The sequence below is a fragment of the Branchiostoma belcheri genome, unplaced genomic scaffold (genome assembly GCF_001625305.1).
Source record: "Branchiostoma belcheri isolate BF01 breed outbred unplaced genomic scaffold, Haploidv18h27 scaffold68, whole genome shotgun sequence".
NCBI lineage: Eukaryota > Metazoa > Chordata > Leptocardii > Amphioxiformes > Branchiostomatidae > Branchiostoma > Branchiostoma belcheri.
This window is the reverse complement of record NW_017804331.1, coordinates 1,513,217-1,528,183: the sequence shown is the minus strand read 5'-3', so window position 1 is coordinate 1,528,183 and position 14,967 is coordinate 1,513,217. Positions and strand designations below refer to the sequence as shown.

The following is a 14,967-nucleotide window of genomic DNA, read 5'->3' as shown; positions in this document are numbered from 1 at the left end:
TGGGGGGGGGGGGTCGATGGACATCTGGTGATAATATAAGAATATTATGATATTATCTTGAAGTTACGGTTTAATCTTGCTGCATTATGATATTAGTTTTATATAAAGCTATGATAGTGAGTTTTATGCCACAGGAAACCCAGCAGAGAGTCGTCGGTTTTACCGGCAGGAGGATACTGGGAGGGTTGATGGTAGTGGACTGATTCGTCCGCCTTGACATCTGGTGTAATAAAAATAATGATAAATGGCTTTTATTCAAGGAAAATTTGGCAATCCGAAGGCTGAATTACATGTTCCGCACATTTAAAAAAAAAAAGGTTAGTCCACACGTACCCAAAGCCTGTTGGGGGTCGCTATGTCCACAATCTAATAGGTGCCAAGTACATGTAGCTAAATTGGGTGCAGCAAAATGTACTCTTTAGCAGACCATCTCCCTTGGGATGTTATGTCTTTATTTTAGTATTTGGCCAATTTTACTGTGTCCAGCCTCCTCCCACAGGCTGGTAGAGGCTAAGTAGTAAGTGGCAGCACAAGCTGTATACCCTGTATAAGCTGTAAGATGTACAAAATGACTAATAAACTGGTGGATGTACCAACCACTAAGTATCTGATACCAGCCCAGAAAAGAACAAGAAACAGTCATGCCTTCAAATATCAGAGTTATCAACCGAGAATTGAGGTATTCAAAAACTTGTATTTCCCCAGAACTATCGTAGACTGAAACTCCTTGCCACCAAGCACAGTTGGGGCATCATCACTAGAAAGCTTTAAACAACTCCTGCGATCAAATGTGCAAAGATTGAGTGTAACAAGTCGTTTGGTATGATATAGCTAGCTGCCGCCACGCCGCGTGCCTGCGAAGCTGGTGTGTTACGCCGAAGGGCGGTTATACTGGCTATACAGATACAGAAGCTGGTGTGTTACGCCAAAGGACGGTTATACCGGCTATATAGATACAGATACAGATACCCACACTGTAGCTCCTGGACGTGTGTACCTCAGCTTCCTTCCCCAGGGCGCATGTCTGGTGCAGGTTGGACAGGAGGGTGTTTATGGCGTCCACCGGCCCGGCCCTCGACTGGATGTAAACAAACGTCTGATTGGGCGGCACGGTGAACAGGCAATCCTTGCTCTGGTTGGTCAGGAGGCGGCTCTTTCGGAAGATCCGGTAGATCTGGTCCTCGATGCGGTGCTGGAGCCTCTTCTTGGGCGAGTGTTTCGTGCCCTTACTCTTACCTGGATAGAGAGAAACATGAACATGAAATACCATGGGTATCCAGCCAATACTGGCTACTGGTAATACTGTAATCGCAATCATTTTGCAGCTCCCAAGGACCCAAATGGTCAATAGCACCCTTTCCTTCACAGTGCTTAAATCGCTTCTTGGGCGAGTGTTTCATGCCCTTACTCTTACCTGGAAAGAAAGAAACTTCAGCATGAAATACTCATAGGAAATTCAAACTCTGCTACAGGATAAATTACGGAGATGATTTCTGGAAGTTTCAAGTGACATCCACCACTCTTCTTCAGCGTCACTAATGAACTAGTGGATGTCACTCCAAGCGTCCGGAAATTATCTCTGCAATTTATCCAGTAGTATAGAGTTTGAATTTCCTATGAGTACTGCTTAAATAAATGGCTAACCTTCACCAACAATATCTTTTCCTACATAACATTTGGAAACTACAAACGGGGGTGTTAACCTTATATACGTGAATACAACCTTATATGAGACGTTCTGTCGAAGTGCACAGTACATTACGGGTTTTGCGCAGGTGAAGTACGTTCTGCCGACATGCTTACTCTTACCCGTCTCTGCATGTGCATCTGATCCCGTGGGCAGGCAGGATTTCTGGAACACAAACAGCAGCCTGGGCGTGCACGACCGCCCCGCGCTCTTCCACTCCGCTCCGACTGGCGCGTCACGGAGGACCTGCATGGATGGCTTATTTGATCATTTTGATTGGGTATGAAAAGTACATCGCAGCCATAGGCTGAACTGCAAACTTTTTACCCATGCACTGCAAGGAGTCTTGGGAGGCCAGAAGATCCACATAAGTCTCCACCTAGTCTTGTGTTCTCGCAAGACTAGGTCACTCCGTGATCAAGATTTACAGTGGATGTCGAAAATTTAGAGGTATGTGTTTGCTACCAACTACCAAAACAGTCACTGATTGATGATTATTCTATATACTAACTGTACTTTTTAAATATTTAAAAACTTGCCATATACAGTATTAGGCTCCTCACCAATTAGCGTTAATCTTATATCTTTCCTATTTAACAATATAAAACACTGTTGACCTCCTGCAGCACTGGCAGCATCTTGAGCCGGACGCTGTCCACAGTCCTGAGTATCTGTCCGTACGTCATGTCGAAGGTGCACGTGGGGTGCAGCGCCACCAGGATGTGGCACACGTGGAACAGGAACAGCAGGCCGCGCGCATGTCTCAGCTCCTGTGGAACAGCCACGATCTTTGTTATGATAATTATTTCTTTATTTCTATATGAAGATTTACCACATTTGTGGAGGGATTGACATAACAGGTGACTATCACCTCCTCAACCCCGAGACCAGACTGTGAGGTTTGAACCATTCACACCGAGAAGGTCCCCTACTCTTTTCGATAAGTGCGGTGGGTTCTTTAACGTGCGTAGGGTGTGGCTACATTTAATGTCCTATCCAAGGGACGTCCCTAACTGAAGCTAGGTACTCATCTACACCTGAGAGAAGGGAGGGAAGTCGTGTTATGTGCCTCCCAAGGGCACAAGAGCGGAACACGCTGATTTGGATCGTAGTCCATAGTAAGTAATATACATGTATAGACGCTGAGATACCACACCTGGTCCCGCCAGAACTTGTGCACGTCTGCATACGGCAAGTCCCGGTCCAGCTTCCCGCACAGCGACACCAGCATGGACGTGTCAAACACAGACACAAGGTGCAGGTAGATGACATTCTTGGACCTGTTGTAGCAGGCAAAAAAAAGACAGCTACTCAAGCATGCTAAATTTTGAGAGCCAGCTATGTATTACGCTGAATTCAGGCAGCCTCCCCATTATGTGTTATAATAAATTCTGGGTATACGTAGCTAGAACGCATTACGTGGAATTAAAACGGCGAATTACGCTCTACGCAAAATGCGCCAATTACACTCTACGTTGAATCAGAACGGTCCATCTACGCTCTACGTAGAATTGAAATGGCCGATTACGCTCTACGGAAAAGGGCTTGCACACTGACTTGTCGTAGAAGGCTTCTATGTAGGTGTCCTCCTGTGACTGAAGGCCGGCTCCATCCGGCCAGTGTAGGGGGAAGACTTCCCTGTCCAGGACTGTGTTGATGGTGGTGGACTTGGTGCCGTAGCCGACCTGGCTCTTCCCAAACATGCCCACAACGCAGACCTGAGGACAGGGGGAGTGTAATAAAAAATTAAAACGCATGAAAATTGGAAGAAGAGGATTCGGACCTGGAACAAGTCCATATTTGATTAAAAGGTAACGGGTGGTGCCCTAATTCCGACCCATCCCTAATACCGAACTAGTTTGAAAAATCCTTGTTGCGGCGTTATGCATGGGAGCACGTGCCTAAAAATAACCACAAGAATGGACATAGTTTTTGTGTTGATATCGGTAATCTCACAAAGTTTGTTGTAGTTCGTACACTCCGACAACAGACGAGTGAAAAATCTGTGTGAATTCGACGCTTGTTCGCGGGTTGACGAGCGTGTCAAAAATGCAGGTTTTGCTTTTCAAACAGTCACTTTGGAGCAAGTCGCGTAATAGTAAAAAGAGGACTTGTTTGGGACAGAAAAGCAGTTGTAGATAGTTTTAGTCATAATTTGTGTATTATAATTTCTAAACTCTCTTCTCAGATCGACCTGTGTTAAACACTAGGTCGGAATTAGGGCACCCCTATTGCGATAGAACGTTCCACCGGCAAAATGACCGAAAACCTGCCGTGCGTTTCGCGAACCATTACGCTTGGGTGCAAGCCGCTACACTGAAGTGAAGTACACAGCTGTACAGCTTTAATCGTTGTAATCTTTACCTGTCAATATTATGTCTCATGTTGCGCGGGTTTTTGGTCAGATAAACTATTACCAAAGGTCTGTGCGTTTGCATGGAACATAGGTCGGAATTAGGGCACCCCCCGTTAATGTTAAAGAGCCTGCATGGGGGGGGGGGTGATGGTAGTGATTACGAATTGGGCAAAATTTTCACCGCCGACTACGGATTACGAATTTTTAAAACTTCAGCTAATGTACTGATTACGAATTATGCTGATTCGGGCGGCTGCCTACGGATTACAGGGACTAAAAAGGTTTGATTACGCCTTACAAAAACAATGGCGCCTGCATGACATGACATCAAATTTCAACATGGCGGCACCCATGGATGCTTACAAAAACAAAACAGGTTTCGCAAACCTGTAATTACTGGTGAAGTGTGTTGACAACTTTCCAATGTCCTTGGTATGCTCTAAACAAGGCCTTGTACACATGTGTTTGGAAAAGTCAAGATTATGATATTTTACCTTGTCATCTTTGAATGGCAGCTCTTCCAAGTCCCCAACGAACGGCAAACGCCACACTTCGCTCCACTTCATCTCCGTCATTCTACTGTCCGTTTTTCTCTCAAACCCAGACGGCAAAACAGGGTTAAATCTCCCATATCACATCATTTCTTCGCCCCTCCTCATTCCCATTTCATTGTACGTGTGACCCGAGTTGACCCCACCGAGCGAAGAGCGTAGTGGGTAATTTTGCAAATGGCGGCGCCCATACGATTTTCACAGTCCATGTACAGGTTTGTCCCGTATTCGCCGCTTTTTCCTCAAAACCTTCAAATTATCAGTTCGCCACGGGTGTACTAAGATTGCCAGACTTCTAACAGCACAAATTCAGATTCGATATGTGTACAAATTTGTGACTAGAAGCGTTAAATCTACCGCGACTTTCTCGCCCCCCTCCCCACTTCTAGTAGCAGACGACAACTGAGTCAGCGACAGTAGACGACGCGATGTCGGTTGTAGTCGCCAGGTCTCTGTGCCGCCGGGGACAACTGTTGGTACGTCAGGGACATAAAATAATAACCCAACGGCATGAAGTTACTTTTAGAAGTACAGCATTGGCCCACCTTCATATTTGCTCCACATCTTCCAAGTCCAACGATGATAACTTCATCGGGAAGCGAGCTTTCAGCAAGAGACAGCTCAGCAGCCAGAAGAAAAAATCCCAAACTCATCAGTCCTCGACAGAAGTCAAAACCTCACCCAGAACTATCACCTTCCACGACATCGATGCCACGGATTCACCTCTTACACCAGAACAGTGGGGCATGATGAAGGCTGGAGTTAAGCACCCCCAGGACTTTGAGAGAAAAGCCATGGAACGTCTCTTCAAAAACCCCAACTTCTCCGTGGCGGCATCTCTGATGGCGTATATTGAAGAAGAAGGGCGTAAGCCCCGTTACGGTGTTCTGTATGCGTACCTGGCGGTGTGTGTGAACTGTGAGATATACGATGAGATGTTTCGAGTGTACGCAGAGTTGAGGAGGATGGGGAAGATGCTGGACCCAAATCTGCTGGCCATCCTCATCAAGGGATTCTGTGGGACACACAGGTGAGGGAGTTTGTTTGTTTGTCTGTTTGTTTTGAGGATAGCAGTCTTTTTAGGATAGCAAACATCTGGGCCAGTGTTCAAAAGACAGCATGCATAACAAAGTCAACTTTGAACAGTTTTCAAATAGTGGATTTATGTTTGCATTTATCAGCAAGAAAAAATGATTTTTTAAATTTACATTTAGGTTAGGATGTGGATACATAGTATGTTTTTAATGTCTCTTAACTTGTGTGGCAGATCTGTCTGTAACTCTTCTCTACATACAGTTTACAATACCTGTATCTGTTTGCTTTCAAAGTGACCCAAAAAATCCAGAGACCAGTACATGATTTCTGTAACTCTGGATCCCACAAATCCTACACATGGTGTGATCGGGCTGAAAGGCCTAATCACGGAGAATTGCGACATAGTCTTCCGCCACGACTCTGACGTCACTTCCGCCCGCTCGGAGGAGAGAACGCGAATTATATCAGATTAGACCACCTCAATCGATTGTGCACTTTGACTGTAAATGTAACATACAGTATGTTGAGAGTAGAGTAGACTTTTTGTCTCGGTATATAGGAAGTTCTCTTCCCCTGTGAGCCGCTCCTTGTAGTTTACTGCGTAGACATGGTCATCTTGTGGGGGTTGTCCAATGCCCGGGGGTTGTACACTACTGGGTGGCTTCTCATGTGTTTGTCCAGTCTGTCTTTAAAACTGTTCACACTTGGGGCTGTTACCACCTCCTCGAGTAGACTATTCCACCATGTTACGACCCTGTTGCTGTAGAAAAACAGCCTTTTGTTGTTGTTCACTGATCTTTTGTTTAAGCGTAAACTGTTCCCTCTTGTTCTTGTTTTTTCTTGTATGTTGTACATTGCCTGATAGGTGGAAGGAGAGTCTGGAGTTCCTGAAGGTAGTGAAGGTGTTGGGAAAGGCGTCCAGCAGACACTATAACCACATCATCACCACCGCCATGGAGCACGGGGACAAACAGCTGGGCCTGTCCCTGTTGGACGAGATGGTGTCGGCAGGCCTGACACCTTCTGACGAGTGCTATGCTGCAGTGATGAGGACGTTGACCCTAGCTGAGGAACAGGACAGGGTGTACGACTTGTTTGAGAGGATGAGAGAAGACGTGGAGTTTCCCTCTCAGAGTCTGGCTCACAGCATCAAGGAGTGGTTTGAAGGGTGAGCATATAGTACATACGTACATGTATAGTAGCCTCTTTAGCTAACTGCAATAACCGGTGCACTAGCTCAATAGGGAAGAGTGCTCACTTTGTAACTGGGAGGTCCTGAGTTCAAACCCCAGCCGGGTCATACCAAAGACACACTGCTTTCTTTGCTTAGCACTCAGCATCTATGACAAAGAGTATGGGAAGGTCTACCAGCAGGCTAGCCCCCTGCTGTAGTGCTTGTACAACTTTGTGTGGCCCAAGGGCTACAGAAACGGAGATGGGCACCACCCCTATACTCTGGGGTGGTGCCCACCCCTATACACGGGTCGGATCGCCCGCAGGCCGGAGGGCGATCCGACTCGCGGGAGGGCCGGGACTGAGGGCGATGCGGAATACACCGTGTTGTATTTTATTTGTCATACCCACCCAAGAAAACACGCCTTTCAATGCAAGATGAGCCAAAAGTTGGTGCCACTGAACCCTAAACTGCAACAACATCAATTCCAACGTCCAGATTCTGTATTCGAATTTTCGAAAGGGGCACAAGTGCGTAGGGCGAAACGTTTTATGGAAGCCATGGAAGCGTTCAATAACGGGTTCCGGACCGGGCCATACCGTAAAGTACGGCCCGGTCTGGAACCCGTTATCGAACTTTATCGCGGCCCGGGTATGATATAATACTATTTATATTATAATGTGTCAGCATTCTGGCATATCATGCTGTGATAATCCTGTTGTTTTTTGACACTAGGAAGACGAATGAGAAGTGGACAGGTGCTTTTACCTCCATACATGCCAGGTAAGCCAGTAAACATTCTGTTAACATGTCAAAGAATGACAGTATTGTGCTGACAATATTCACTGTGTCCTCTGTATGCCCTGTCACATTACACACATGAACAGAAACAATTAGGATTCTATTGTCGAAAGAGATATATTATTTGAATTAGTCGTTGAAATGTCTCCCAGCTTTATTATAAATCTTTCCAGTGTACAAAAAGTGCATTTCTACTAACACTTCCCTTTTCATATATACTGTACCTTGCAAGACATTGGGCACTTCATACTCTTGCATAAAGAAAAGAAATCAAACCCAACAATAACTATATTAGAAGTCCCAGTAGCATTAGTTGAAGATTCTCAATTTATTTTATGTTCATTTCTACTGTTTGCTACTATTTTACCATTTTGCAATGTACTTGGAATTAGCCCTCAGGCCACACCAATTTAATTTCTTGGTTAACGGATTCGCCCGCTTTATTTTTTTCTGATTTGCAAATAAAAATAAAAATTCAGAATCAACTGTAAAATGCTCATATTTTGCCCTGAACAGTTGAAAACAGTCCTTTTCATCCTAGTTGTTACAGTTATTCCATCTTTCAATGCAATGGTATCATTAAAAGTTCAAAATTCAATGTTTAAATTTAGAACCAGCCTGGTGTGTTGACTTTATGGCTATCATCGTACCATTTTGGGCCATAATAGGATGCCTAGGCCTGTTTTTATTTTTATTGTTTTTTTCGCCCGCCCGCTCCATTAATTTTTCTAGAACAATCCATTAACCAAGAAATTAAATTGGTGTGGCCTCAGGCATGAATTTGCAATGAAGTTATATTGATTCCCCCTGTAGCGGCCACTGCAGGGCCTGTGGCTCCAGGCTGGAGGGCGTTGACCTGACAGATGAAGAGTTCCATCTCCTGCACGACTCGGTCCTGAGGAGAATCATCCACGGCAAGGACATCTTCCGCTCCTCCACTCCCAAGGAGCTGGACAGGTTCTTGGAGTTCATCAGGGTGAGTCTTGGGGGCAACCACCTGTTAGCAGTGGGACGTTAATTTTTACATACTTTTAAGTCACTGCCGAAAAGTAGTGGATGCTACCTGAAAAGTATGACAGTTCTCAAAATGCACCCAGTTGCTTGTGTAACTGTTCTGTATCTGTATCTGTATCTGTATAGCCGGTATAACCGCCTTTCGGCGTAACACACCAGCTTTGCAGGCACGCGGCGCGGCGGCAGCTGGCTATATTACACCGATCGACTTGTTACACCTAACCCTTGAACTTCTAGCTCTAGACATTGTTTAAAGCTATCTATTGACAATGCCCCTACTGTACTTGGTGACAGTGAGTTCCACTCTGCGATAGTTCTAGGAAAGAATGAATTCTTGAACACCTCAATCCTTGGTTGATAACTCTGGTACTTGAATGCATGGCTATTTCTTGTTCTCTTCTGGGCTGGTATTAGGTACTTAGTGGTACTTACTGTTGTCTTGTGTGTGGTCCTCCTCACATTTGCTGAGAAGATATTTAGTAGATCCATCTATCCTAGGATGCAAAGTTGGCAGGCAGATCTGGGAGCAAGATTAGTACTGGCATTAGCATTTTAATTTTTTTTCCCTTATGTCTCCCTAGGACCAGCATGACTATGATGTTGTAGTGGATGGGTTAAACGTGGCGTACACCTACGGGACAAAGCACAAGAAATATTCCAGAACTGTGAGTATGGAGTAACAGTTTGAACAGATGTATTCTCAAAGTCAACCTTAAACAAAATGTTTATGATGGAGAATTATTCATCAAATACGTCATACTTTTGGTATACGGTATATAAATACGGTGGCTATTCAGATACAGAAACTAGTCTGTTGCACAGCAAGGGTTATATAAGCTAAATGTATGCCCTTGTATCCATAGTAAACGATGGAACTGAGGCATGTTGGTGAAGGTTAGACATCCAGGTAATATGATACGCCGAAAAAGCAGTTACTCCAGCAACTGGAAAGTTGTCAGAAAAGCAGGTTTATAAGTATGAACTATTGATTGATCAATTTGCATCATCCTTGTCTTGATTTGTCTAACTTTTGTTTCCTTTTCGACTTTCTTCACTGATTTGCATATCAATCAATAATTCGTGCTTATAAATCTGACCACTGTCAACTCTCCAGTGTCACTGACGAAAGGTAGTGGATGCTACCTGAAACGATTCCCAAATCATATCCAGTTGCTTGGGTATATGTACCGGTAACTGTTTTTTGGCAATGGAACTGTGGAGTCAGCTTCTCTATGTTGGTGTTTCAGCTGCTGACAGTGGTGGAACACCTTGTGCAGTGGCTCGGGCTGCGTGTGTTGGTCTTGGGTCGGAAACACATGAAGGCAGCGACGTCTGCTCATGGGGCCTGGAGAACATCCGACATGCAGACCATCCAACGGCTGGCTGACCTCTTCTTAACTGACGACGTGTGAGTAAGAACAACCATTTCAGCACCAAGGACAAAAAAAGGAAGAAAAAAAAGGAAAAAAGGAACAACTGTTTCAGCACCAAGGACAGGTCCAATGCTATTATTATCATTATTATTATTATTAGCCTGGAGAACATCTGACATGCAGACCATCCAACGGCTGGCAGACCTCTTCTTAACTGATGATGTGTGAGTAAAGAAAAGCCATTTCAGCACCAAGGACATGAATAAGGGAGCGCTAGTTCCACTTAATAATTCTTTCTGCTGAAATTCACTGTCATTGTTATGAAGATGATGAAAATGATATTTTCAATAGTTTGTGAACAATTTTAGTGTGGTCAATACTTCCTAACTTCTCAGTGGAGCAGGTAAAACTTGTCTGATGCAGGTAAATTTTCAATGTTACCTGCACCAGTGAAGATATCCAGAAAAAAAGGATTTCGAGCCCTGTAACTAGAGTGAGAAACTTTGAACTGTTATCAATCTCGAAGAATTACTCACAAAAATTTTTGACTGAATCCCTCTTTGAATTGGATACCAGTTTAAGTTTTCTCATCATGTATTTTGATTTTCAATGTTACCTCCAGTGCATCTTTGCAGAAAACAGTACTAGTATGCTCAAAAGAACTTGGAACTTTGAAACTTTATTTTCAATACAAACATAGCAGACAAAAGTCTGAATTGCATTAGTATTTACACACCATTGAGCTCGTTTTATATTATAATACACAAAACGTGGGTATTTAGAGTTGTAAAAGTAAATTCTTAATTTCTATATAAAACAACTGTTTCAGCACCAAGTACACACATTCTATCCCTCTACAGCTCTAAAGACGACCCGTACCTCCTGTCGGCCACCCTGAGTTGCGGTCCCGACGCCCGGTTCATCAGTTCAGACTTCATGCGGGACCATAAGGCCCTGCTGGACCCGTTCGTGCAGGGCCTGTTCCTGAAGTGGCTGCGAGGACACCAGATGAAGCTCCTGGGGCTGTCACATGGTGCACCTGTCTTCTCTGTGAGTACCACATCTTAGGTCTTGTAGGATTTTAGTCTAACTTACTCTAAGTAAGCAACCCCCAAATGAATTTCTGCACGCATGCAAAGTACAGAACTAGTCCCAGTCATCAAACTAACCACATCTTAGGTATTGTAGGATTTTAGTCTAACTTACTCAGCAACTCCAACATGAATTTTTGCACACATTAAAATTTTGCACAAATTAAAGTAAGTAGTAGTAGGTAGTAAGCCTTTATTTAAACTCGAAAGCTTGTTCGATACATACATATGACCGCTTTTCAACAAGGTCGAGGGTGAGGGCGGGGTCACGGATTACAAATCAAACCAAAATATAATACAAAATCAAACCAAAATACAAATCACATCTTAGGTCTTGTAGGATTTTAGTCTAACTTACTCAGCAACTCCAACATGAATTTTTGCACGTTAAGGACAAGTTAAAGAACTAGTCGCAGTCATCAGACTAAGTACACTACATCGGCTGATTACTACTTCTAAGTATGTACAATTTTTAGTAAATTGCAGTAATTTATGTGTTCATTTTTTTTAATTCAACACAGCCTTTTATAACATAAAATTAAAGAATGTAAAAGAACCTCACAATTCAGCCATTATGGCTACAATGTCAAGCTGTTGACAAATCAACTACTACTACTACTACTACTACTACTACTACTTCTACTACTACTACTTTTACTACTACTACTTCTACTACTACTACTACTTCTACTACTACTACACTACTATTACTACTACTTAAGATCATTCTCCTTATGTTGTGCCCAAAATGTTTGTCTTGTGTAACCTCAGGATGTCCACACGTTTGACATAGTGGTTCAGCGGACCCAGCACACCTGGCACTTCCCTTACGAGGACGGGGCACCCCGTCAAGGCCTGGAGGGACCAGACAAGTGGCTGTGTCTGAAGAGAGGAGGCTGAGAGAATGCTGGGTTTTAGCTTCAAAGTTTATCTGTGTTGGTAGAAGCCATTATAGAACAAGATGAACTGTAATTTCCAAGACAAGAAGTTTCATATGCCAGAAAGCATTTAGTTAAGCAACTGGATATGATTTTAGAAACGGTCTGACATTTCAGGTAGCATCCACTAGCTTTCGTCAGTGGCAGGAGGAACCAGACAAGTGGCTATGTTTGAAGAGAGGAGGCTGAGAAAGTGCTGAATTTTAGCTTGAAAGTCCATCTAGTTAGTCTCCACCAGACTCCTTTGCAGACTGAATAAATACATGTTTTAGAAATCAGCCTAAAAAGACTGTAGCTATCCAGGGCAGTTGGCTGGCCTCAGAGGGTCCAGTTTGCAGGACACTAATCCAACATAGGGCAGCAATTTGTATACTGGTAGTTAAAAGTCCTTCCCACAACCATACATGGTGAATACGGCCCTTGGGCCACACAGTTGTGCAATGCAGGGGGCTAGTCCACTGGTGGTGGTGTGTGTGTGTGTTCAACTCCCATACACACAGGCCACTACAGCAGGGGGCTAGTCCACTGGTAGTGGTGTGTGTGTGTTCAACTCCCATACTCTTTCCTAAATGCTGAGTGCTGTAAAGAAGGCAGTATGTACCATTTTTTAAATCTTTGATATGACTCGGCCAGCAATCGAACTCACAACCTACAATGTACAATACTGCAAGCACAATGCATTAATTTCATACTTGCTGTCTTAGAATATGAACGTCGTACAGTGTGGTTAATTACCCTGGTGAACTGATATGTTATATAAAGGAAAGATGCTGACAAGTTGAAGTCATTCCTGCCAATTTATTTTGGTAATGTACAGGTGTTTTGTGTATATATATATAATTATATATATATATATATATATTTAGATACTATTTTACCTATTTGTTAGCCAGATATCTGTTTACAGTAACTATACAGTTCTACACACGCTTTCTCCATAGTCTTTACAGACCCAGTATTAATGTTATACACAGTATACACCTTGTGCCAGTGCTCCTCACATACCAGCCGGTACAATTTTCACCCCAGACAAGTGCACCACAACCTACATTTTACCTTACTCTGTTGACATTACACTGTGATATACATTTTGTATTCCAGCTCCCTCTTTCCATCTCAAAATACACGATGTGATTTTTATAACTAAAGAATTGAATAGAAGGGCACTATTCTAAATGTAAGTGGAAGGTGGATATTTCACTTTCAGAGCAAAAAATATGACAGACTTTTAAAGTATCCATACTCTTAATTTGTAGTTTCCTGCAACAAAAATCTCCCAGATAGAAACAACAAACCTCGCCTCTTCTGCCTTGCACATACACATCAGAATTGTACAATTCAAAAGGACACACTCTATCTATCAAGTACTGCCAAAGGGCCATGATAAGGGGAATTTCACTACAGAATCAAGATTTTACATGGCAGATTCACTCTGGTCTTTGTGCTTGCAGTCAGCACTGCAAAATAGAATAAGGCCACTGTACCTTACTTGTCATTTGGGTCTTGATACTGTATATACATTATACATGACATTGTATAGATGACAGAAACAGAATACAGTAGCTAACATATGTACTAAATATCTATTTTACTAAACTTTTACTTTATCTAACATAAATAAAATTGTGCAAACGGTGGCAAGGTATCATTGAATTACTGATACATGTTTGTTTTGTAAGTGTCACTATTTTGTAATCTAACAATTCATTTCACACCATCAAAAAATGAAAGAAAAATCCGTGAGACTTTCCCAGAAAGTATAGCTAATTGTGCACCACAAAACTGACTATTTTTTTATACAAAAAGACTTTTTGTCTTTTAGAAAGAGCTGCAGTTCAATAAAATATGATACAATAAATAAATACAAGACTGCCCAAGCAGCCAGCTACACCAAAAAATAGAAGAAGAAAAAAATAGAAGTACATCTTACACACAATATGCTGTGAATACACAATATATGAAAAACAGTGAAGTAAACATTTTTTCAATTTCATTTAAACCTAACTAATACACAAAACAAGTATTAACTGCTTCTCTCCACCTCCACCAATGATTGGCAAGGAACATATAACATTTATTTGAATTCATATACAGATATATGAACTTAAACTTGGCATATTACTGCACGTGGAAGAAAACAACTTCTGACCATCCGGTCAACTTGAAGTTCTAAAACTTCACGCCACAGGAAGCCAGATTCAGTAAAGTGAATTCCCTGCCATTGAGCAGATGCTGAGGCTTAAACTTAATTTCTCTTGCACTCTTACAACCTGATGACTGGCATGCAGCAAGACATGCAGGGCTCAAAATGCTGGGTGCATGTCCACCTTAGTGCACCCAAATTAGGAGCTGTGCACCCAATTTTTCTGTGAGTGCAACCAAATGATTGCCATTTGCAGAAAAATAAAAGACGATACCAAATCTGGATTACTTCGTCCTCCCGAGGCATACCTTGCAAACAGCAAATCAAATCTATCTCAAGTCACATCAGTGGTCTTCTATTCTAATTCTCCACAACAGATCTGTCCTAGCTAGTCAGCCATAGCTACCTCTTATGAAGCAAGTTTAACCTGTAATATTTCCAACACAAGAAATCAGACTTACCAAATTTTTGACTGTACATTTCCAGTCTTTGTCAAGGATTGTGTCACATCAAATTATACAGATGACACGTGAATTGGTAAGCAGTGGATCATAGATTTGTTGATTCCTTGACAGACTGGAGTTGTACAGTCAAAAATTTTGGTAAGTCTAATTTCTTAAATTACAGTTCAAACTTGCTTCAAAATGACTTCTACTAACACAGCTGAACTTCCAAGTTGAAGTTAGCTTGTCAGCAGAACGTACTGTCTGCGCCTGCGCGAAACCCTGATTTTTCACGGTTTTCGATGGCTGTTTGGTCACTGTTGCATCATAGTTTTGCCTGTTGCAGAAGATATCTTTTCCG

The 14,967-nt window shown here is 42.7% G+C and overlaps 2 protein-coding genes across 2 annotated transcripts in view; one reads left to right on the top strand and one right to left on the bottom strand.

Annotated features, from left to right (window-relative positions):
- Positions 1 to 4,708, bottom strand: part of LOC109484075 (protein SMG8-like) — a 14,715-nt gene extending 10,007 nt beyond the window's left edge. Inside the window, exons 1-6 of the mRNA XM_019787287.1 lie at positions 4,538 to 4,708; positions 3,245 to 3,405; positions 2,844 to 2,967; positions 2,305 to 2,457; positions 1,810 to 1,933; positions 974 to 1,236 (exon numbers count right to left, since the gene is read on the bottom strand). Of these exons, the coding sequence (XP_019642846.1) occupies positions 974 to 1,236; positions 1,810 to 1,933; positions 2,305 to 2,457; positions 2,844 to 2,967; positions 3,245 to 3,405; positions 4,538 to 4,618 (906 nt within the window). The 5' untranslated portion in view covers positions 4,619 to 4,708. The remainder of the gene's footprint in view (positions 1 to 973; positions 1,237 to 1,809; positions 1,934 to 2,304; positions 2,458 to 2,843; positions 2,968 to 3,244; positions 3,406 to 4,537) is intronic.
- Positions 4,709 to 4,761: 53 nt separating this feature from the next.
- Positions 4,762 to 14,937, top strand: LOC109484070 (mitochondrial ribonuclease P protein 3-like). The gene is made up of 7 exons (XM_019787279.1): positions 4,762 to 5,624; positions 6,495 to 6,797; positions 8,430 to 8,580; positions 9,200 to 9,283; positions 9,866 to 10,026; positions 10,852 to 11,041; positions 11,854 to 14,937. Exons 1-7 carry the CDS (start codon positions 5,023 to 5,025, stop codon positions 11,980 to 11,982), a joined length of 1,620 nt encoding a protein of 539 aa, XP_019642838.1. The 5' UTR covers positions 4,762 to 5,022; the 3' UTR covers positions 11,983 to 14,937.
- Positions 14,938 to 14,967: the final 30 nt, after the last annotated feature.